The sequence below is a fragment of the Gadus macrocephalus genome, chromosome 6, assembly GCF_031168955.1.
Source record: "Gadus macrocephalus chromosome 6, ASM3116895v1".
NCBI classification, from domain to species: Eukaryota; Metazoa; Chordata; class Actinopteri; order Gadiformes; family Gadidae; genus Gadus; species Gadus macrocephalus.
In genome coordinates this window covers 7996564-8011801 of record NC_082387.1, presented here as the reverse complement: position 1 = coordinate 8011801, position 15238 = coordinate 7996564, and the positions used below count along the sequence as shown (strand labels likewise).

At 47.9% G+C, this 15238-nt stretch overlaps 1 protein-coding gene across 1 annotated transcript in view; it reads right to left on the bottom strand.

Annotated features, from left to right (window-relative positions):
- LOC132459082 (CUB and sushi domain-containing protein 3-like) overlaps window positions 1-15238 on the bottom strand; it is a 255684-nt gene that overhangs the window by 132365 nt on the left and 108081 nt on the right. Inside the window, exons 27-31 of the mRNA XM_060053457.1 lie at window positions 13958-14149; window positions 12033-12171; window positions 10154-10341; window positions 9045-9239; window positions 6990-7106 (exon numbers count right to left, since the gene is read on the bottom strand). Of these exons, the coding sequence (XP_059909440.1) occupies window positions 6990-7106; window positions 9045-9239; window positions 10154-10341; window positions 12033-12171; window positions 13958-14149 (831 nt within the window). The remainder of the gene's footprint in view (window positions 1-6989; window positions 7107-9044; window positions 9240-10153; window positions 10342-12032; window positions 12172-13957; window positions 14150-15238) is intronic.

The following is a 15238-nucleotide window of genomic DNA, read 5'->3' as shown; positions in this document are numbered from 1 at the left end:
TTGCCCTCACATGAGCGGTGTATTAAATCCCACGCTGGATAAATAAGACCCGATGCTGAGGGGCGCGGTCTCGGCCCCGCCACGCGCTGCAGCTCCCCCGGTGGAGCGTTGGTGCTCTGCGACGAACATGTGTCTTCAACAACATGGGGGCGGGTTGAAAAGGGGTTGAAAACAGAGCTACACTGGTGCTCTACGCTTGGGCTCCACACTGGAGCTTTGCTGTGATTGGGCGGCAACAGAGCCACAAGAGAGGAGTGGGATGATCATCCATATTTCATGCAAACACTAATATTAATTGTTGCAAAGTAAAAACAATTCCTAATCAACTATTTCAAGGTTTTACTTGGCAAAATAAAATGCAAATTGTGTTGTTTCTATCAATAACCACAAGTTTGTACAGGTCTTTTCCCCAAACAAATACAATATGCGATGAAAGAAGCCAGTGGTGGGCAAAATTTTGCCTATCCGACCCAAAAGATATTAAATATTCACCAAGTAGAACAATAAAGGCCTCGGGCAACATCCTAGCCTTGACTAAATAAAAAAATCAATTTACCTTGATGTGTGGTGTGGAGCTTTCTCTTTTTGTGTGTGTATTAGCCTGCGTGTGTGTTTGTGCATGTTTGTGTGTACGTTTTCTTGCAAGTGTGTGTGTGTGTGTGTGTGTGTGTGTGTGTGTGTGTGTGTGTGTGTGTGTGTGTGTGTGTGTGTGTGTGTGTGTGTGTGTGTGTGTGTGTGTGTGCGCGCGCGCACGCGCGTGCGCGCGTGTGTGTGTAAGCTTATGTGTGTGTTATCTTATGTGTGTGTGCACGTGTGTTTGTGTGCGTGTGCTGCGTACATGCATGTGCGTGATGTCGAGTGTGTGGGTGGGGGCCGCGGTACTGTCAGGTTAACTGTTGTTACTCCTAGGCAAATTGCATTCCCTTTTGGAAGTAAATAACAAACAAATTAATAAAGTTGCATAGTGGCCACTGAACTGTGTGCAAACAGCACAATGCCGAGACCTGGGGGGCAGAAGAGTTCTGTTTGTTCACCAGCAGAGCCCAAGGCAAAGGTTGGCTGCCAACACTAATTCCTCTGCCATGCAACACGACGCCGCCACGCTACTGTTTGAATTACGACCGGCAATTATTATTGCCGAGCGAATAATTGAAGAGGCTTCGAAGGGGGTCAAGGGATGCAGGAATGAAACCGCATGGCACGTTGAGGAAAAAGTATAACAAGAAATGTAGAAGCACAGAATTAATTAGAGAGCTGAGTGCATGTCTTGTTGAGTGCACAACGTATCTATCAGGGTTCGTAATGAATATGAAACCAAAACCTGATTATGGAAAATCATTGAGATGCGGGACGTTTTATTTCAGTGTTTCGACCGTCTAGTCAAGACAATGACCCCCGTTGTCCACCATACCTACTGGGGTTCACATTAAATCAACTGAAAGGGATGAAATTGGTAATTGGCAGCTCGGCAATGCAGAGGCATACACTCTTTTAGAGGTTTCCTCTCATGAGTGTCGCAAAAACCAGTGCGGTTCAATTCGACATTTCTAAACTAACTTAATTCTTGTACTTCCAGTACTTTTATGATTTGAAGTAAATTAACTGAAAACCCGCGCCTGCAGGCATTGCAATAACCTTAATGGACAGACAGTGATTGCAAGGCCAACATGAAGGCCTGTACGGTCTGGCTTGAAGATGATGTGGAATGGCATTCGGAGCCGATCTTCCATGCCTCAGAGTAAAACAGCTAATTAGTGTAAGGACGAAATCTGGTGGAAATAGGATTTGATTCTCCATGTTTTGATTGGATCTTGAAAACCACACAGACCAGCTTCATGTTTGTATGCATGTGCGCGTGCGCATGTGTGTGTGTGTGTGTGTGTGTGTGTGTGTGCAAGCGTGTGTATGTAAGCGTGTGTGTATGTGTGTACCCCCTTTTAGGCTATCATTCATATTGTGCATTAAAAACATGGATCTATTTCACTTCATTTAATAAAAAACTAAAATAGAAAGACTTATTTGGGGATTTTCTTTGAATAGTGTGAACAGTATAGCTACGGATGACTAATAATGCAACCACTTTCGAATGTAATTTATTGCTGTCTCGGTATAAACACCCATCGGGAGAAATTACTTACATGCTGTGAAATGCTGCAAGGCCCATTATTATTTTTTTACAGCTGGTGACAATATTTCTCAACCCTTACTTTACAACAATGTATTGCTGCTGGTTGGTAAGCAACACAAAACGCTCAGGTTAACACACACACACACACACACACACGCACACACAAACACACACCGTGCCATGACTGCAAGCTAAGAATGAGAATCATTTCAATAGTGAAAATCAATTTGTGTTATGGTCGCACACCTAACGAATGTGAATAGGTTAAAGGGGCTACTTTTAGCGCAAACACCACATTATTCTCCCCACAATATATCATAAAATGCCCACGCGAGTGAATAAAAATAACACACATTTATAAAATCAAACACAACCCAAATGACACTAAACATCCAAAGTGGCTCGCACCCATTGTGCGCACAACACAACACAAAGCTAAACGGACCGTTCAATCAATAAAAGCATCACGACATAAAAGACTCCCGCACACAGGATTCTCATAAACATCTTCAAATCATATTTCCCAAGGACTGTCCTGTCTCCGACGATGACAAAACGGGAGCAGAGACATCCGTATATGTGATGCACTCTTCCCCCTGGGTGTAAATCCCCCGCGTCCCGCGGACAGCATTGCGAGATGATATTTCTCACTGACCTTTCCCTGTCAGTTGAGCCATCTTGACACAATGTCTCAAAGGCTTAACAAACACCACAGGCCACGATAGGGACCGCGTCAGTCACATGCCTGGCTGCTACTGCATCACATACGTGGAGTGTGGATGGTGTGTATTCCGTCTGTGATCGTTTTTAAAAAAGTAAATACTTTTGCTGGAAGATTAAATGTCTCACAATAAGATATGATCTGTGTTGTAGGTGTTTATCACAGCCTCGTGCTTATCGCCTTAGCATGTTGGCAAGATATGAGTTGTGTCGAGAAATCCACTTTTAAATAGTGACCGAACACTCAAACTGTAGGAATTCGTTTTGAAAGTTTAACTCAGGTCAAAACAGTGCTAAAAAGGATAAGAGGCTTTTAATGTAGTTGTACCTTCTCATACAAAATACGAATTGTGTTCAGAAATATCCAAACACTCAAAGATTTTAGGGATCATTTTAGGGATCATCATCAAAGTTGAACTATTCGCTCAAAACGGTTCTAAAATGGATAACCCGTTGTACCTGCTTCATAATGCAGTCTACCTCGAGTACAACATAACCGTTACTTGTGGCATATTTCACACATGTGAATGAAATCGTGTGCGTTATGTCCCAAAACTGGTGTCGGGGTATCACCATCGTTATAACGACAAGCGCCCACATTTGAACCGCACTACACCCTTTGTGCTCATGTTTCCACCCATGGTTAATAGCATAGACAATCATCCCAGAAGGAGGACGGCTCCATCAGCACGATGCTTGTGCGGACCCGTGGATCCATAAAACCCAACGTGAACAAAGGAGAGTCGGACCCAAACTGCCCATAACTCGGGGCGGGTCGTTTGTCCGTCCGGTTCTGTACATTCAAATGCATCTCCGGCTCCCACACAACAATGAAAGTGTTCAATCAATGACTCACTCTACCTCTATATCCGACGGCGTTATGAGAACAGCATGATGAACAACCCCCCCCCCCCCCCCCCCCCCCCCCCGGCAGCCATCTTTAACAGGACTTACATCGCAACATAGCATCTCTCTGAGACTCACTCCAGAAATCTCAAAGGAAAATCCCTCGAGGCTTTTGGTGGGAGCGTCGGTCGCTCCGCGACTTCCACACCCCATTAGGCCCTTTCTGAACTGTCGGTTCATGGCAGGCGCTTCTATTCCTGTTCTATATTCGTACAACAAAAAATAAATCAGCCGGTTCCGGACGTCCGGGGAAATTAGGACATGGTCACGGAGCGTCTTAACTCCTGGGTTTGGATTGTCACACGGTGGGATTAATCCCAGCCTGGGAAAAGGCAAAGGATTCTTAGAAGGAAAAGACAAACCCCCGCCGTGTGATGTGTGAGGAGCACCTATTTGTGTTTCACACGGTATATTGAGGTGAGAAGCACGGCGTTCCGGTCAGCGATCAGTGCCGCTGAATTATGTATAGCCAGGAATGAGGGGTGCCGACATGTTGGCTCACTCCCGTTTATTCCCGGCGCAGCCTTGCAGGGCTCGACCTTGCTCTCCATTACCGACCGAGCGCGGTCGTTTTCATGTCAATGTAATCATTCCTCTTTTTTCCCCCTTTTTTTTTTTTTTTTTTTTTACACGCGTCTTCATGCTCCCGACCCTATTCAATAATCTGCCGATCTCGCCGGAGCCCCCCTCCGTCACCAGCCTTGAATCGTAGCTCGGGTCCTGGGCAAGGAGCTCACGAGAAGGAGGAGGAGTGCTTGTTTGCCTGCCCATGTTTATTTGAGTAACCGACACCGTGATTGTGAACCACTTGGCTGACCGTTTCATCACCCTCTCGCGTTTGAGATCAGACTTCATCAACACAGCGCTTTTAACATGCAGTCGTTGATTGTCTTGTGCATTAATGTTGTCTTGTATGTACATGTCATGTCTTGTACATCTCTCTTGAGCATGTCTTGTACATTTACGATGTCTGTCCCGCTTGTCTCAATGCACCGTCCTTTGACATTCGCACCATGCGACGAAAACTGTCAAATTATTATTTTTTTAAATCAACAATGTAATAATAATTTGGATATTAGGAGAACGGACATCCTCCCTTGCAAAATAAATAGGATGCAAAACAAAGAGTGCATGTCTCGATGCCCAGTCACTCGTACCGTGCGAAAAATTTAGCTTATTCATTAAAAAATGTATAATCATTTGATATAAGCAGAATAGACGAGTGTAGAATGAGAGCGTAATAAAACCCTTTCTCTTGAGACCTGCGGTTCGCGCTGAGTGCACACGAAGAGACGTTCACACGCGCCGTTGATCAACGCTGCGACGACGTTCAGTATCAGAACGACACAGAAACTAAATGCACTCAAATGAAACAGAGCGGTGATGGGAAGTGATCGGAGCGAGAGAGAACATTTATTTGACGCCGCGGCTGTCACCTTTGACAAAGTATTTTGAGTCGGAGACGGTTAATCCGTCCCCCGTGGGCGTGGAACACGACTATTTAAAGAGTAGTATCCCTGAGACAGGGCTTCGACGGAGGCCTGTTTGAATAGGAAGGTCTACCTGGTTGCCCCTGGGTTGTTCCTAACAGCTAATATACAAAACATACAACTTACAGGGACGCTGTTTAAAGGAGCTGCATGTTGCTCAGGAGGTAGAGTGGGCGGGAGGCAGAGCGGGTTGGCTGGTAAGGTACGGAAGGTACGAATTTAAGACTTTATAAGGCCTTAAATTTAGAAACATGAATTTAAGACTTTTTAAGACTTTTTAAGGATGCCAGGACACCCTGATTGTAAAGCGCTTTGAGTGGCCACTGGTTACAGATTAAGGAAACTTAACTCTTAGACTAAATACTGTCTTTTCCAGGCAACAATGCTAGAGCCATGTATTTCCTTGAGAAAGTCTTCTCTCCGGGTCGATGTTCTTGTTTTTGACTGGTGCGATTCACTAGCCTCGGAGTTGACTGCCAGTCATTCAACAAATTGGCACAAAACCTCAGTTTGCTGCAGCCATGGAAGCAAACAAACAGACTGAGATTGAACTGAGATTGCACTAAAGTCTCCTTAACCTAAAAGTCTATTCCTCTATCGATAAAGCTTGATGACCACAGCTGTGCTTGACCAAGGGTGACTCTCGGAGATGCATTTCGTCAGCCTCATAGCATAATTGCCCAAGCCGTATTTCTGCCAAAATGTGATAGCTAACCTAACTCTACTCTCCTAATGCTGCTGATTCATTGGGCCTCATTGGCTATATCCTAAGCCAATCAAACTGCTTTTTACATTCCATTATAACTATCTGCCTAAGTCATCTATTTGACTTGGGCATTTTTACTTTAAATACAAGATGAACCATAAAATATATCTTGGGCATTTATGCTATGAGGCTAAGATGGAGAGAGCTTAGAGCCAAGAAGGATCTCAGGTGTGATGCCCAGTTGGCAAATTTTTCTATTGAGCATGTTAGCTGAATTAAGCTTCCGCTGACGTCAGCCTATAACCGTATGACCGTAAACACAGCCAGCCATGCATCCATCCATCCAACATTAACAGAGTTACATTAAATCCACATGAGCTGGTCCATAATTCGCAAACATTAAACCGCAAAAGTATAAATCAGCCGATCAATTCACAGTGTAGGACTCGCCGTCGAGTACCACGGTCAAAGTAGAATAGATGTGCTTACGTCCAATACATAATGTGGCACTCAGTCTGCGCTCATGCGCGTTCAGTGTCCTCGCCCTGGCAACCCGCATGAGCTGTGGGTCTGGGAAGGAGGGAGGGGGTGGGCAGACACCCCCTTCTCAAATATGGTTAATGCGGACTGCAGTACCCGCTTGACTGGGTGCAGGTGATACAAATAATACCTTAGAAGATTGAGGGGGATGGGACCGCGGGGAGCTCGTTCTTATTGCAACACAGGCTTACACATCTCCTGAATCGTGGTGCCCCCGGCAAAACTGCTAGGCAGGAGGAGAGTTAGCTTGCCCACATTCACAGCACTACATCTCTCAAACTGGCAACTTTCAAATGGGGTCTGTTTGAGTGAGGACGATAAAGACCATGAGAACCCCTGACCTTCTGTGGGGGCCCTGGAAAGGCAATTCACAGAGAGGCATGACGACTATTGAGAATTTAAATGGTCCACATCAAGGAGAGAGAGAGCGAGAGCGAGAGCAAGAGCGAAAAAAGCAAGAGAGAAAGCGAGAGAGAAGAAGAGACTTTTCAATGCTTACCAAAATCACCGGGGACAAAGATGTCATAGAGGCAGCTCTGGCCTTTGGTGTAATTATGCGGGTAGTTTGGGGACAGCACCGTCCCCTCGGAGCCCATGGAGCGACCTCCACAGGGGGCTGCGGACACACACAGAGAGAGGGAGAGAAAACACACTGTGACGGACGGAGTCGCCCCGGGGAAGGAGGAGTAAATACATCAGCAACGGAAATGAATGACAAACATAAACAGCGCACAACGTCGGATAACAAGTTAGTAAATGACGAACAATTTCAAGGCAGTTCCATTCCCACCGGCGCAGGTGTGTGTGTGTGTGTGTGTGTGTGTGTGTGTGTGTGTGTGTGTGTGTGTGTGTGTGTGTGTGTGTGTGTGGATAGACATCTTACTGCTGCTGAATATAATTTTGTATGAGGATAGATGGCAAAACAAAAGAAGATGAGTATGGTTTTAAAATCAAATTTCAGCAGAGAAAACAAAAACATGAGTTGGACGTAGGCCCATCTTTCAGCAAAGCACACAACTATATATATATATATATATATATATATATATGTATATATATAATCCACATGACTGCCAGCAAAATAAGGCCGTAATAACAGCTTTTAGTCTGCAAATAGAAAAACATTTTTGATTGATTGAAGTAAAGTGAACAACAGAAACAATGCAAAAGATAAATGCAAAACAAAATAGAAATACATCTTCTAGACTGCAATGTTGCGTCGGGGAGATTGCCTGTGTGGTTGCTGTGTTTATGGAAAAGTCTCCCCAGATCCGTGCCTTGAACACCAGTGACTAGAACTAGTACTATCAGTTATTCTTTAAATTTTTCCCCGTGGCCCCTCCGACGAAGACGCTGGTCTGATGGGGCCATCGTCTCCATCCACACACACACTTTGTCTGTCATGCAACTGCACGCTATTATCCAATCTTAAACTGGTAATGATGCAGTAAATCCTGTCTCCCCCTCCCCAATCACAATTGCCTCCGACATCATGGATCCCAGCCAGCAGGTGGATGTGGTGAGGGAGAGGGGGGAGAGAGAAGGGGGAGGGAGAGAGGTGGGGGAGGGGAGGCCTCCATTGTAAACAAACACATGCTAGTCATTTGTCGAATGAGAGCCGTCTCGCCAGCTGTTTCCCCGAGCCCTGTCTCAGCCCGGGTGGCATGCGTGACGCCGTGTGATGTCACCGACTGTTGTCTCCGACGACCGTGAGCTCTGACGCATCAGCAGTTTCTCCCCGGCTTTCGCTTGGGGGGGGGGGGGGCTCTTTTCCCCGCCGCACACAGGTGTGAAATCAGGAGGATATAGGATGACAGAGGCGCCAAGGGGGGAATCCAAAACAATATAACTTGGTTTGAAACGGAGAGACGACAGCGGCGGTGGCGGCGGCGGTTCCGGGAGAGAGCTTCCTTTGCCGAGAGGTGAGGTGTGTACGTGATTACGCTGTGTTGAAGTTTAGCCTAAGTGGAGCTTCCTCAAAGTGACGGCTTTCGGGAAGCTTGCCTTTGCCACGCCGCGAGAGATGAGCGGGGAAAAGTCTAGGAACGTCTGAGGTGAAGGCTGCCTGCGTGTTCCCCTGGCAGGAACGAGATGGCCTCCGTTTCACCTCCTCTTGATGCATTCGACGGATGGAAACGGGGTACAGTCAATCCTGTGCCTTGTATGCACAGGATATGGATACTGGGTACAGTATATCCTGTTCCTTGTTTGCACAGGATATGGAAACTGGGTACAGTGTATCCTGTGCTTGATTGCAAAGGGTATGGAAACTGGGTACACTGTATCCTGTGCCTTATTTGCTCAGTTCCTTCGACTTTTGTGGCAGAAGAAGTTTATTGCATTAATGAATAGGAGAAGTTTATTGGTATGGGGAGATGTGTCGATATTCCCTGCTAATGTCAGAACCGCAGAGTCGCTCTCCAGCTTCTACAACAGACTCAAGGCTCACTTGTTCACCTAGACTGCGCATAGACTCCCTTCTTACCCCCACACCGCTCTTACACACGCCAAAGATACCCCCAGCGACAATAACTTTAAAAGGAACCCTGCTCACCTTGACAGCTTGGTTTGGCCCGGTCCCATTCCGGCCTCTTGCTGTTTCCCATGATGCAGGTGAGCGTGGAGTAGCCCTGCAGCACGTAGCCAGCCTCGCACTGGAACGTCACCATGGAGCCCAGCTTGTAGTCGGTGCCCATCCTGGTGCCGTTCATCACGTTGCCCGGATCAAAACAAGCCTCCCGCAGTTTGGCTGGCAGCCGCGAGAAAGGGTGAAATTACAATGTCAGCGGCGGCGGCGTGGGGGATGGGAGGAGAGAGGAAGACTTTCCAATTAAGAGAAGATGTGTGAAAATGTTTTCATTTGGATGTAAATGGGTTGTTTGATCAAATAAAAGCGGTGTTATTAATTTACACCATGGCCCAAAAAAAAAAAAAAGAAGAAGGACGACTCAAGGGTGAATCGGAGGTTACCAGCGAGTACTTCAGAGGGAGGGAGATTGGAAAAAAGAATCCATGGCGGACACTTCAAAAAGCATACATACATATCCATCCATATTCCAACTAAATCCCAGTGCCTTTGGATCGGAGCGGCGAAACACATGTCCCTCCATGAGCTCAAAGATATACACTGAGTAGATATCGCATTCGGCTCCTAAGCATGCGTCAACAATGCCGCCATCTTATCACGGGGTAAACAACCACATGAATGAATGAACGTCTGATGGGGCAGAGGTCCTTTCCCATTCCAACTCACTCTAAATCACCTTCAAGCCGGATTGTTTTCTGACATACGTCAGACGTGCGTTGTAATGATAGTAAAGAAATATATATATATATCGATCATGGATTTTTAATTTCTTATTACTTTCATTACCACAAACACATGTCCGACGTATGTCGGAAGACAACCCTCCGGAGGATTGCTTAAAAAGAAGGACGTTTTTTCATTCCGGTGGGTGGTTACCCCTCGGCGAGATGGCGGCGGCATTGACGCATACGTTCCACTGAACCAGCTGCGCAATTAATGTTGGGTGTCTTGCTCAGGGACACCTCGCGTCTCACGCTGGGGGGAGCCGGGTATCGAACTGGCAACCCTCAGTTACTAGCCAACCCGCCCTACCTCCTGGGCTAAGCCGACCCTATCTATGCCGTGAGCCCTCCTACCTTTGTATTCCAGGTGGAAGCCGGTGTAGCTCACGGAGCCGTCACTGCGGAACGCCAGGTACATGAAGTTGGCCGTGCTCTCCACTTTCTCCGGCAGCTTGCTGTCCTGGAAGCTCCCCAGAAGGTGGGTGTTGCTGTCGGGCCCGTCGTAGATGTACAGGAAGTCGTAGTTTGGCTCGATGCTGAAGCTGAAGGGGGGGGGGGGGGGGTGACGTGTGAATTTTTACAAACATGATTGTTGTTCTTAACCACACGCGAGCATAACGGTGGCATTAGGTGTTTAGACTGAGGCGCTTTGTGCGCCGCTACACCTCGCCGGAGACGCACGCCCGCGTCGGTTTGCTTTGCATACGCCAAGACAAAGGGGATAAAACAAATTAATAAAAAACAATATCTTTCGCCGAGAGGTGGGAATAGATTAAATAGTCTGGATACGTTGTGATGGCACGATATCTTCCAAGACATCGTGAGAAGACAAGTCAATGGCGGTCTCGTAAGATTGGGCTCCATACTAACTCGCTGCAGTGTGGGTGAGCTAGCAAAAAAGTGTGAGAGAGAGAAAGAGAGAGAGAGAGGGCGACAAAGAGAGGGAGGGATGGAGCGACAGAGATAGAGGGAGAGAGGGAGAGACAGAGAGTGAGACAGAGAGAGGGAGGGATGGAGCGACAGAGATAGAGGGAGAGAGGGAGAGACAGAGAGTGAGACAGAGAGAGGGAGGGATGGAGCGACAGAGATAGGGAGGGAGAGAGGGAGAGACAGAGAGTGAGAAAGAGAGAGAGACAGACAGACAGACAGACAGACAGACAGACAGACAGACAGACAGACAGACAGACAGACAGACAGACAGACAGACAGACAGACAGACAGACAGACAGACAGACAGAGAGAGAGAGAGAGAGCGAGAGACAGAGATAGAGACAGAGATAGAGACAGAGAGAGATACAGACAGACATAGAGACACAGAGAGAGAGAGAGAGAGAGAGAGAGAGAGAGAGAGAGAGAGAGAGAGAGAGAGAGAGAGAGACAGAGAGACAGAGAGACAGACAGAGACAGAGAGAGAGACATAAAGAGACAGAGACAGCAAAAAAGAGAGACAGAGACAGAGCATTTGTTTTTAAACCAACAAGCTTTGTTTATGGACAAAAGTATCAATAGCCTGGAGATAATTGTGTTTTAGTTGCATCAAGGCAAGCCCCAGAACTCCGACCATTCGTTACGTGCTCTTAACAGGAGCGAGCAGCGTGCAGCCACCTCTGCATTGTGTTTGTTGCGGAGGACAAAGTGGGCACTGGCGACTTTTCCATCACAGAGGGTGAGGAAGCCGGGGAGGGCAATAAAATGCCCTCTCTCTCTCTCAACCGTCCGCCGGAGTGCGAAATCATAATTATTCCACAAAGACTTGGCGCTTGGGCTTATTCAAAAAAAACCCAGCCGGCTCCGAGAACCTCATTTAGCGGCTACTGAGGCTGTGTGTACGGTCGGGATTCCTTCCATCTTACGCCATCCTGAACTTCACATCCACGCATTTTGTTCCGCTAAGCCCACACAGACTCCCCTCCGTCGCTTAACACGCGTATCCGACTTCACCCGACGCGGTGCCGCACTCGCTCGCCCGCCGTCCCCACCTTAGAGGGCAACCAATTCCATGCCACACAGTACAGCCGGTATGTGTGCAGTGACTTATAAATAGAGTTCTGTCTGGCTACCAACATGGCCCACTTATTTTATTTCCCATAAAGCTCTGTGTTTAAGCCACCAGACCATCTGCAGATAGGACGAGACTCTGTTCTTAATGAAAGGAAAACACACTTTTTTTTTTTCCCAGGACATGGCAAAAGTCCTGGAAACGATTATCATGAGTCTGTTCTCGGGTTTGTACCTGATGAACGCCAGGGAGATGACGTAGTCGGAGTGAACGGCGATGAGCCAATCGCAGTCCTTGCTGTGCGGGTACGGCAGCGGGAAATTTGGGGAGAGGATGAATCCCGACGATCCCGTGACGTTCCCGCCGCATGGGGCTGAAGGAGACAGGAGAGGGGGAGGGGGAGGAGGGAACACATCAATCGGAATTTGATAAAGATAGACGCGTGTTTAGATAGGACCGCTGGTGCTGGGTGGAGAGGGAAAGAGAGGCGATGGTCCACGCCGACATCGGCCCTCAGGGGATATCCAGCGACTGTAGTCCAACTTGGTTATTTTGGCGATGACTAAGCAGTTGCAGGGTTTGAAATGGGGTCTACTATGATAAGATGATTCTGTTCAAAAGACAAATAAGTAAGTGGATATAGTGGTTATCAGTGGATTGAGAACCACTGTAGTTCATTGCTGCCCTTCCCAGTGCTAACTGATCGGGCTTGTAAACTATTAAAATATAAAGAGGCCCACACTGTTTTCAAACCTCAGACAGATAGTTCTGTAGATGATAAAATATTAAAATATGGAAATGAACCAGGACATTTGTAAATTAAAAAACTGAATTATCTAATATTTCACTCCTTTCTTTTTGTTCTTTGCTGTATTTTGTCTTCTCGATCAAATATGGAAATCTGTCTGGTTTGTCTGTAAGAGCCAAATTAGACCTCAAGTTTGTCGTAAAGTCTCCCAGCTTAAAGTTGAGTCAAACAGAACTACAATGCACTGCATGACACAACACAGAAATGTTCTGAAGTATTGATCTTCTCTTCAGAGCCGCTCACAACCACTCTGATGAGCTCAGCTGTGCGTCTCGACTCACTGTGGTTTCCATGCTTTGTAGTGCCGGAGAGCACCATTGATTTCTTAAAGTCAGTATGATCCCGCCATTATTCACAAACCATTTCACCCTTGATCAGAACCAAACATGTCACATTCTGTTCACATGTTTGGAGGGCAGAAGTGCGAGCCCTAAGCCTACTACCTGTGACTAATCACTGTTTAACTATCTTTGTCAAATAAAGTCGCGGCTACAGTACATACTGCTGTGGGGTTTAATTTTGACTGCCATATTTAAACCGACGTATTCCGCCATCGCCATGGTTTCAGGGCCAGCCATAGAACATCAACGACAGGCCTGGCGTACGTTAGTCAGAGTGGGATTTGTTTGCTCGGGAGCCACAAGCAGTTTAGCAGCGGCTGAGGCGCCACGCGCTTCCTTAGTCACTTTTTGCTGGAGTGATTCCTCGGCGCGGTAATTAGCGGTGTAAGTGCACTACGATGATCCACGAGTAACACTGGGCCTGAGCTCCTAAGCAACCGTGAACGCGCCTGGCAACGCCTCAATCCTCATCTCAAGCACACGTCCCGTTTGTCCTACACAAGCCTTAAAGGCACGCGGGCTAATTATGGCCCGTGCTGCAGCGAGTTAATATAATGGAACGACTCCCTCCCTCTGACTCGCTTCCCTCCCTCCCTCCTACTCACCCCCTCCCTCTCCCTCGTTCTCCCTCTCCCTCTTTCTCTCTCCCTCTTTCTCTCCCTCCCTCTCGCCCCATCCCTCCCTCTTTCTCTCCCTCCCTCTCGCCCCATCCCTCCCTCCCTCTGACTCCCTACTCTCCCTCCCTCTCCCTCTGACTCCCTACTCTCCCTCCCTCTTGCCCCATCCCTCCCTCTCTCTCTCCCTCCTCTCCCTCCCTCTGACTCCCTTCTCTCCCTCCCTCTGACTCCCTTCTCTCCCTCCCTCTGACTCCCTTCTCTCTCTCTCCCTCTGACTCTCTCTCTCTCTCTCTCTCTCTCTCTCTCTCTCTCTCTCTCTCTCTCTCTCTCTCTCTCTCTCCCCCCCCATCCCTCTCTCCCCCCATCCCTCCCTCCCCCTCCCCCCCCTCTCACCTATGCAGCTGGGGGGGCTGGGCTGCCAGTAGTATCTGTTTTCCACCTGGATGCAGGTGATCCGGCTCTCCCCCTGCAGCTCGTATCCCGGGTCACAGGAGAAGGTGACCGCGTCGCCGGGCTCCCGCCCCTCCCCGTTGCGGCTGCCGTTCATGGGCATACCCGGGTCCCTGCAGGCCGTGGCCAGAGAGCCTGAGGGGAGATAAAAACACACACACACCCACACACACACACACACACACACACTTACATGGACACATACACACAGGCACACACGTTCATGCACACATACACACACCAGACACACACGTACACGCACATACATGCACACGCACACACACAAACAAGCAAGCACACACACATATATACACACAAGCCCACACACATTTACACACAGACATGCAAGCCCACACAAAGACACACACACATGCACACACACAAACACACACACACACACACGCAAGCCCACACACGCAAGCCCACACACATGTACACACACACACAAGCACACACACACACACACACAAACGTAAATAAGTGTGTGCCTACACGCCAGGCGCAAGCAGGTGTGAAGACCCCTGGACACCTGCACAATGGATTTCATATCGTGTCCTAGACAGCTGTCGGGCGCTCTCTGTCGCTCCAACACAGTTATTGGAAAAGTAAAAAAAAAGGACCTAAAGAGATTAGGCGCCCATCTCAGCAGGTAAAATCATGTAGGGGTTTTCCCCATCGTATAGGTTATTTTCTTTTATACAAACCCAAAGCACAGCTGTGGAGCAGCCCTGGGTGAGGACGATTCAGGGGAATCTGATGGTATTGTGAATAACCCCTCCCCTGAGACGAGGTTATTCGCAGACGTGACGTGGTTCAAACGTTTCATATGATAAGCGTAATTTCATCACGGAGGGACTGAGTCCAGCCTCGAGCCAGAAGCAAGCAGAGGCCACTCCAAGCGCTTGACATTCTGTGGCCAAACATTCAACCATTGATACACCCATTTATGAACACAATCTTTCGGCAATGGCGGTGGCAGCCATCAAAGCCAACCGTCGTGGGGAGCAGTTAGAGCGACGGCATTGGGCTAATGGGAACCAGCGAGGGTAACAAAAGTGGTCACACTTGAGGAAATTACGCAGGTATAAAATGATACATAGTAGTTTGGGTGTATGTGTGTAAGGGCTGCATGTGGCTCTGGAGGTACAGCGGGTTGCCTGGTAACCGGAAGGTTGCTAGTTCGATCCCCGAGCTCCTCCTAGAGGGTCGAGGTGTCCCTGAGCA